At 38.7% G+C, this 10,083-nt stretch overlaps 1 protein-coding gene across 1 annotated transcript in view; it reads right to left on the reverse strand.

Moving 5' to 3' along the window:
• The window catches only part of BANK1 (B cell scaffold protein with ankyrin repeats 1), a 134,511-nt gene extending 125,916 nt beyond the window's left edge, over window positions 1–8,595 (reverse strand). The window contains 2 exon segments of the mRNA XM_032686684.1: window positions 713–850; window positions 8,437–8,595. Of these exon segments, the coding sequence (XP_032542575.1) occupies window positions 713–850; window positions 8,437–8,595 (297 nt within the window).
• Between the last annotated feature and the right edge of the window lie 1,488 nt (window positions 8,596–10,083).

A 10,083-nucleotide genomic window follows, 5' to 3' on the forward strand; every position in this document is an offset into this window, starting at 1 on the left:
AAACTACTGTTATAATACACAAGCATCTTAAAAAGCCCCACAAAAAATCTCACTGCTACCAGATGGGGTAGTCCTATACATCTCTACTATACAGTTGCTTATACCCATCCTGGCAACCTATATTTTATTCATCACTTCAACCAACTCCTAGCACCTATTTTCTTGCAGTTGCCTAAACACTTCTGTTGACAAAAAGGAAAATGAGATATGGCACAAATCAAGCCTCTAAAGTTAATAGGAGGGTTAATAAAGTTAATAAAGACTGCCACTTGCAGCAACACCTGTAACTTCAGGGTCAACATTAATATTTAGTTAAGATCATGAGTATACTTTTGAAACAAATCATCTGATTGTCTTCACTTACCAGGCTTTGCTTCATTTTGCCCTGGAGCACATAAGCTACATACTTTTCAGATGAAAGTAAAGCAGAACATGCGCTTCAAAATCACACCTAACATGCACCATATGCAAAAGCCATAGGACCAGATTAGTGCAAATTCAAAATAAATTCCCTTCAACGTACCCTGCGTGGCTCTCAGGACCCTAGCACCTACTGCTGGCCTCTACAAAACCCCTCTTGTAGGCAGCACTATTTACCAGTGTTGAAGTAGCCCTATAGCATTAGGAAACCAAGTCCTGAGAGTGCTCACTGACCATGTCGGGTCAGTGCTAAACTATGGTACTGTGAGTGTGTAGCTGAGCTCCTACTCACTCTTGCACACTTGTGCCAAACCAGGTTCCTCGAGAGAGACTTCTGAATGTAGCCACTTTCACTGAATCCACAGTTGGTAGAGTCTGCAATGCCATGTGCTCCTGCAGTATCTAAGGCACTTATAGGTACCTGGATTGGCTAATCAGGACAACAACAAAAATAAACACTTCTTAAATTAAATGCTTATCATGAAATTAAAATTCAGTGAACAAGACTTCAACGATATACCAAGAACAGAAATATCCACAAAGAAAACAGCATGTTCAAGAATAACTTTCAAAAAAACAACAGTTGCTTAAACTTCTTATAAGGCTTTTCATCAATATGATCTTTCAGTAAGAAACAAAAACCTATGAAAGGAGGGGAACTTGAATTTGAAAACATTCCTCTTAAGACTCCTAGTATTTCAATAAAGACTTAGATTTTAACTATCATTTATCCAGTACTGGCTTTCTGCTATGAGTGTGAAAACTTTTTCAGTGTACTAGTAAAACAGATTGTTTACGGGACAGCATGTACATTTTGGCAATTTAAATTTTACAGTGCTCATCTGTGAAATAATTGTGCTGAGAGAAATAAAATAGTATATTTTACTTTTACAATATTTTAAGGATGGTTAATGTTCAACCCTTGATTTCTGATAAAATGGACTAGCTTTTTACAGAAGTCTCTGAAATGTTACATCCAATGAATGAGTTGTCACAGTTTGAAAGGATAGTTCCGCATTTTTATGATGTTATTTAAGGCATATTTTAAAGAACAGGTTGCGTACAAAATGAATATTATTCATTATTATACATGTCATCCAAAATGAATAGTATAGACTTAACAGCATGTGGGAGTACAAAAGTTACGGTATACACTATGTACTTGCAAGCTAAAATACAAAAACATGGATTGCTGTTTTAATGAATTCTATAAGCATCAGTGTTGAAATACAGGCTGCTAGTTTGCCAGTGAAACACAGCTGTTTTTAAACTCTTCTAGAAAACCAACTGACAATAGCTTGGCAAGAGCACTACGAGAAAATTAAAACGAAACAGTCCTGAATGTACTCTGTAAGCAGAGAATTCTTCTGTTTCCAAACTGCTAAATGTAGGATCTGGCTTAAACTTTCACTGAAAATATTTCTTCTCCAATTCAATCATTACAGACTTTCATTCAAGGGCAAATTAGATTTGTCCTCCTCTAAAACCGTTAGTCTTGAACAGGGAACAGAGTTGATAAGGGAGAGAAACACATTTGGAAGTCTTAATGATAAGACTACTGTGTTACAAACCAGTTACAAAACCAGAATGCAAGTATGAGAACCTTAAAGTTTTGATTAAAAACACTGGCAAAATTTCCTTTGATAGTGCACAGCAACAAGGTTTTGTTGATTACCTACAGCTATTCTGAGAGACACTAGCTGGGGAATTAGCTTTCCAAGTTTACAGCTAGGAAGACTACAGCAACTGGAGACTGTGAAATATAGTAGTAGACATCTTGGGGGGGGGGGGTTTGTGAAAAAAGGTATATTGAGTTTCATGCATTTTTATTAGATTTTCTAGATACTATGGAATATTCTTTCCAAGCAAGACTACTTCTATTATTTGATTCAATCTTTATTAAATTTTCTCATAATATCAGCCTAGCTTTAAAAAAATAAAAGTCAGATGAATTTGAAATGCAAATTAACATAGATATTAAAAATAAGATTAAGGTGCTAGAATTTACTTTCTGGACATAGTTAAAATTACTTAGACACTGGTAAAGATGTTGTCGTCTATCTGGTTTACTGAAAGGCCTTGCTTTGAAGTAAATGTGAATTGAGACTTATAAATCACATGAATTGTTTATTTCAGTTCCCTCAAACAAACAAAAGGCATTTGAAAAATAACTATCAAATGGTCATTTTTCAGAGGGAAGAAGTTTTTCTGGGGAGACCCAGTAGTGTGCTTCTACACCATTAGATATATTGGCCACCTTCTTGGGATTTTTTATCCATCTGCTGAAGCACACTCCTGGCCAGCACCACACGCTTCAGTCATAACTGAATTATGTGAATGCTATTGCAAACACTTTGAAAAAAATCTTAGTAACAAAACCTTAGGGAAATCACTACTTGATGAAGAAGTTTATACCGAACTACATATCTACCATTTTCCCACTGTATTTCATATTTTTTAAAGGAAAGAGAATCAAAGTAAGAAGATATCTGTGCTTTGTTGTTCATATGGTTTTGGTAATTTAAAAAATTGGCTTATGTCACTCATGCATATTATAATTTCACAAAAAGCAAGTGCCTAAGTGTTTTCAGTTAAGTAATTTTTAATAAATCAGAGGAACATCACCTTTGTGGTGTTCTGATAAAAGTACCGCTTGTTTTAATTTAGTGCCCACTATCACATCAGCATTAAACTGCTTTGAAGTCTGTACTGTATTTAGCCTTTCATTTTTACAAAGGACACTATCATTACTTAACATGGAGTCTTTTATTTTCAGTTCTCAAATGGCTCTAGATTGTCTGTGTTCAATTCATTCCAGTCATCCTATATCTTTTTCCTTTCAGCTATCTAAACAGTAAATGTTTCACGAATTAATGAAAATTATGAATAACAAAAGGGTTCACTATGTGAAGATATGTTTAACATATATATTAAATTTCATAAAAGTTTAATTTTTAAATGCTGTTTCATACAGTGTTTCATACATTGTTCTGTTTTTCCCAAAGCTTATAGAATTTTTAATATTTTCCATTAGAAAATAAATAATGCTTACTCTTTCAATTGTACCTCTATTTAAAAAAAGAAAAATCTCCCACCACTTTTTGTTGACTACAGTCAACAAACTTGAATTATTTATTCTTCATGAGTTAACATTCACCACACGCAGAGAATAACTAAAAAAAATTATTATTTGGTTTTGGGTTGTTTTTTGTTTTGTTTTTTTTATTTGGAAGCACAGATAACAATAAACAGTGAGTAAAAATATGATTACGTCATTACATTTTGACAGGAAAATAGCTTGCTGGAGCTAGCACAGACAGAAACTGGCATGTCCCCAACACTGAGAAACATGGGGAGTAAAGTATGTTTAGGCACGAACTGAACCATATGGGACAGGATTTCATTCAGGTTTGGGGGTGGAGGGGTGGGGTTGTTTAACTTTAATTTTGACATTCTCTTTATTGCTTGTAAGAAAATTCTTTTATGCATGTCTAGAGCAGGGGATCTAGGATTAGGTGTTAGCTCCCAGATCCAGCTGCACTATTCGGTTGCACCTTAGCTTGGTGATAGAGGGCAAAACTTCAGACATCCAGGAAAACCTCTCTTCTGCAGGATGAATTGCTACTTGATACATAGGATCTCAACTGTAGACAATAAAAAAACGTGGTAGTACATCAAGACAGTGGATATGCTAGAGAGCATTTCCAAGAAAAACAATCACTACTCTTAGTATCTGTTTTGAGGAACCTGCTACTGCATCGACCACTGGGAATGTGGAACATATGCATGCTGTAAACACATCTCATTTCTCATCTAAGCATCCTCTAAGAACTTCTCTGGAGAGGAAAGCTAAGCCCTGCGTGCGACATTGCAAACCACCACTGTGCCCAAATTCTGCTCAAATGATCAAAAAGACTGCAAAAAAAAAAAAAAAAAGTTTGAATAGTCTTTGAACTTATTTTTCTTCCAATTAAAGCAAAGAAGATGGAAGTTTGCTTTCTTTTTCTAACAGCACTAAAGATTACTGTGTACTTCAGAACTTGAATGCTCTGAATCAATGCTCACCATGGTATACTGAGTAAAGCTAGCTCTCTGATGAAAGCAGTAATGAGTATCACTGAATACTGATATTCCAAATATGCTATATTCAGGCAGTAACTGTATTTCCTATGGATATGTTGAGAGTTCTCATTTATCACAGAAGTGACTTCAATAGCACTAGAAGGAATTATGCTTACTGTTGTTGTTTTTAATACGTATGTAGTACTTGGCCATAATGAAGGCTCATTAGTTGGCAATTGGTCATATAACAATGACTGCTCATCACTCCTAAGTTTACAAGAAGAAATGAACCCTAGCCACAGACTCCAGCTATTTATAAACACCTGTATACAGTTTCAAGTCATTTACAGCTTTAAGCATGTGATCTGAATGCAAAAGGCTGCTTTCCAACTCAGCGATACCTCTGCTTGAACTATCTCAATGTCAAACACGTGTAGGCCTTTTCTTATTTAACTGTACACAAAACTCATGGAAACTTTGAAGAAAAAAGTAATAAAGGGACTGCTAAGACCAGTTTGCTTTACCTGTCAGTCCTGCAGTAGCATAAATTATACATTCTGGCTTAATACAAAGCCCTTGCTTCTTACATGCAGGGAGCCAATAAACACTAAATAATCATCAATATCATCACATGAAATAGATCCCGTTTAAAATTAGATCTTGGTATTCGTGAGTCCCTTCTTACCTTCATGGCCGTTTCAGAAACTATTTTAAATACACATCTGAAACTTACTACTTTTGTTCCAAATTTAGCAAAACCTAGTGTTATCACAGTTCACCATAGTCATAGTTGAATTTTTAATTTATACAAAGGTCAGGGCAGCAGTTTTATTTTTTTAATGATAGCCAGAAATGATTGGATCTCCCGGAGGATACAATTATATCACAAACTATTGCTGCTGTTTGCATTAGGGCAACTTAAGCTTATTAGGGGAGCTAAAACATTCTGTTATTACCTCCAAGCAAATAAAGAGTATATAAGCTGACCAAATGCTCAATGATAAGCTTCAGGAGATACACAGATAGGAAAACAGTCACACTGTGGCTTCTGATTCCCTGGACACAAACGCTCTTTTCAGAAACTGAAAGCACTACTTGCTTTCACCATTAACATGACCTCACTGATACAATTTTTCAAATATGGGTGGTCAATTGCTTGTATGCAAACTTCAGTAATTACTGCTTGCAGCAGAAGGGAGACAGGAGAGGATTTGCATAAGGCAAACACCTTGTTAGGAACAACTTCTGGATCTGAACAAGCAACCCAACACTTTCAGAGACACAGACAGCTTTGTGTTAATTATAAGGTACTTCTCACTTCTTTGATACTTAAATTACTAAGACATTATAATATCCTTACTAATATATTAGTAGTAACATTAATGTTCATATTAGCTGAACATTTACTTATTGCTGAATCTGCTTTAAAACTCTACCATGAAACCCCTTAGATTTTTAATCAAAACATGGTCTGAAACCTTTTTTTTCCCTAAAAATTGAAAATTTTGAAAGCTACTAAAATTCACGCAATCCCCAATTCTTGAGGGAAAAACAAAAATCCTAGTATTAACTTTGTTTATTCACTGGCTAGATTCCCTCCCAGAACATGACACGTAAACATTGCCCCAGCAGCAGTTGGAGACACAGAAAGGTACATCATGTAAATAAAGAGTAATAGTGAAGATCTCAATGAAGATATTTACATTCAAGATGTGGAGAGGAGTAATAACTCAAACACAGCATAGCAATTAAGTTATCCCATCAGTGCTCCCGTCTCAAGTGAAGACAGATGTCATCAGGACCATCACATTATGGTGTTTTATCTTTACTAACTACAGCATGTTAATAGAATAACAGAAGATCATCTAGGCTAGGGTGTCCTACAAAGTACTGGCAAGTAACAAGCCTGTCTCTCCCACCAAGCATCCCAACAGCTTTCAAATTTGAGTTAGACTAGGCCTTGGCAGTCCACCTAAAGCAACTCATACCTCACAGCTAGTGTTCCATCAGGAGGAAAACAGACCTCTTTACACTGTGAAAGAAAGGTTTGGTGATGTGGTAAAACTGCAGGAGACAGGTTGCAGGTGGATGAGGCTTAGTCAGAGCAATACATGAAAAAAAATGACAGAGACAAATGATGACAGCAGAAGGCCAGCATCTCTCTGCTGGCTGAGCCTACAGTTACTTGTTCCCCTACCAAATGTGTGGAACTGGCTGCGAGCAGCTGGGAAACCAGCCATTCCCTCTTGGTATCTAAATACTTACTCTGCAATTACTCCAGATATTTTGCAGGCATACTCAGGATCTGGCTGCCTTTATTCACCAAAAGTCAGACTTCACAAGTGGATATCCCCAGGTCACGCCCAGTTGTATACTGCCATTGATACAGAATGATCACTAAGCCAACTTCTGTGATTATCAGAACACAACTGACTGTTCATATCTAGAAAATATCTGTTTGCCTAATAACTGGGATAGTACGTGCATATTAGAAATGCTATAAAATGTAGTTCTGCTCATGTGTGTGAGTTTTTGTTTAAGGGAAGCCCCAAAATACTGCAAGTTGAGTCTAAACAGACAATCCTATCTATCAAAAGCTAGATACTGGTAAAATAACCACACCCCATTTAAAAAATCAGCCTTGGGTAGAAAGTAAAGTGGTATGGTTTTGATATTTTATCTATAACAAACTTATTATAAAACAGCTGGGAAAGTCACTTGTCTTTCTTCCCCAATGTTTTCACCAGAATAATGAAAGTAGTAGGTAGAGATGGCTTGCAGTGATAATGTCATTAGATGCTGCACTTGATAACTGATATACTTACTCAGAAGTTATAAATTGATACAAAATATAAGTACTTGTAAAAACCTGTCTTGACATCTGAATGATGTCAAGATTTTAAATGATGAACCAGAACAGCAGATGATAGCATTGAGTCACCTTTGGCAGACTCAGACCTTCAGACTTCTCTTTCTTGATTCCTCATTCAAAAAATGAGGATAAATATCGTCCCAACTAAAGGAAGAATCAGAAATAGAGCTGAGCTCCTTGCTGCAAGCAAGTGAAACCTCCGGTGCCTGCATGCACATCTTTCATTTCCTCTTTATTGAGTGCCCAGCTTTGCAGTCACTGGTTTGATTTGTGCTGTTGAGCCTTGCAAAGACACATGAAGAAAATGGGAGCAGTAAATACACAGTATTCTGCGAATAAGGAAACATGACAGGGAAGAACATGCACAGAGACAAGGAGTCACAGGTTTCTGGTTCAGATTAAGGACTGCCTCTGATTTACATGAGACCTTCATAAGTTCTTTTATCTTTTTCAAAAATTTTTTCCATCAGTCAATTGGATAATGCATCCCAATACTACCAAGGGAGTAACAAATATACACTAACAGTTTTGAGACATACAGATAATGCAATAAACACTGATGAAAGCATGAACAAGGAAATTAATATTTCTGTGCAAAGTATAGCACAGTTTTGCTGTACAGTGTAGGCTGGAGCCAAAACCGAAAGCTGAAAGACTGGAAAAAGATGATCAATTTTTAATTAATAACACAAACATATGATTAGCCAATTAAGACTATCCCAGAGTGGATATACATTTAGGACCGAATTAACATTACTCACACAACTTTTATTCTTTCATTTCCCAACTTTTTGGTGCCAGACTTCCCCTCTGCAGAAAAGTCGCATTGGTATTTCGAGAGTGTCAAAGACTGTTAGACGCCACTTGCACTTGAGGGCTATTTTCACGGAAAAGTTATCTAAAAGCTGTCTGACGTACGAAGAACAGCAGTAAACAACAATAAACAACAACAGCAGTAAACAGACAATAAACAGTCAGTAAAAGCTCTGGCACAATTTGTCATGAAAATATGCAAACAGGTGACACGAGTGGAAACACCCAAGGGAGAAAAAGAAAAAAAGTTTTGGACCAGGCACGCTCACAGGGTGCGCGCCCACTAAACACTCAGCTTCTTCATGGCAAAGCGCAGAACGCCTCACGCCAGGGTTCTCCACGCTCCAACACCACCCTTGGACAACAACGCGGGGGCAGCCTCCCCGCCCTCGCACCCGCTCCGCCCCGCACCGACCTGCCGGGAGCATGGCTCCGCCGCCGCCGCTATTCCCTCGCCCGGAGGGGGATGTCCCGGCCGGAGGACCGCTATCCCGGCCGGTCACCGCTATCCCGGTCGATCGCCTCCACCGGGACAAAAACGCAGAGCCCGCCTCGGCTGCCGCCGCCCGTGGGGCTCCTCCGCCCGCTCAGCCCCACCCATATCCCCCGCTGAACACACACCCACACACCGCGGCATCGCCCCGTTTACCCGCGGTGGGAGCACCTCGGCCCTCCCAAGTTGTTTCTGTAGGAGAAAACGAGGATCGAGTCGGACCCTTCCCGGCTGTGCAGAGCGCTGGGTTTCAGTGTGAGGCTGCAGCAGGGGAGACCAGGTCATCTTGTGTGGAAAAGCCCGCCGAGGACGAAAGGCACCAGGAAGGTATGCCCCAGAGTGTGACACCCGCTTGGGAAGGTGTTCTGGTACGGCATGGTTAGCTCCTCCACAGTATTAAGACGTATATTTATTTTCTGGCGTGGCAGAGAGTAGTAAATCAAAACCAGAAAAAGCGAGACAAGCGGCCCATGAGAGAGACCGCGAACACTTCAGCTCACTGCTGCGCTGGCCATCGAATTTAGTCAGGGGACATCAATCAAGGTAGCATCTTTTGAGTTCAAATAAAGGCCAGACCCCCACAAGGAGCTGGAGTTGCCCCATAAATAGGATTACAGGAAAACTGCACGTACTGCCTGAAATAAGTTAGTTTCCAAAGGAAGCAAAGCTTTTTGAACTGCAATTCGAGCATAGGTGTGTGCTTCTTGCCCATCTGAACTCCTGTGTTCACCTTCCCTACCTGAATTTTAATGCTTTTGGCTGATTTAGTGAAATTTGTCAAAGCTTTTAAGGATCTCAGAAGGTGAATTTGCTAAGTACCAGTTTCAGGAATGTGGATGTCCAAAATTAAGATAACCTACCTGAACTGAAGCAAAGGCTGCAAAGTGAATACAAGTGGTATTAGAGAAAGGAAAATTCACACATAGAGGCAGACTCTATAGATGCCTCAGTGTGACAAACCTTCACAGTTTGCAATCAGTCACAAACCACAAATGTGCAAGAGGCTGGACTTTAGAGATCTACTTCTGTAAAGGCTTTGCAAGCTGCAGGGACTGTCCCCAGCTGAAATATGTAGAAAACTGGACCATCACGAGCTGTTTCTGTAATTATACACGTAAATATTTGGGGGGTTTTATTTGTTATGTTTTGGGGGTTTTTTTCAGTTGTTTTTGCTCACCTATGGGTAGTTTTGGTGAATTTCTGATTTGGCCTGGCCTATCACACAGAGGAAATGTCTAGCGACATAGACACAGGGAAAATCCATACTAGATGCAGTCACGTCAGTCTACATGTGCCATCAGGAAGAGCCTGGAATATCTCCCATTGTCTCTTTCTTCTCATTTTTTCCCTTCAGGTTTCATTCATTGAAGTGACAGATATCAAGGTAATACCTCATTCCAGTACTGTATTTTTGGACACATGG

This window comes from Chiroxiphia lanceolata, chromosome 4, assembly GCF_009829145.1.
Source record: "Chiroxiphia lanceolata isolate bChiLan1 chromosome 4, bChiLan1.pri, whole genome shotgun sequence".
NCBI classification, from domain to species: Eukaryota; Metazoa; Chordata; class Aves; order Passeriformes; family Pipridae; genus Chiroxiphia; species Chiroxiphia lanceolata.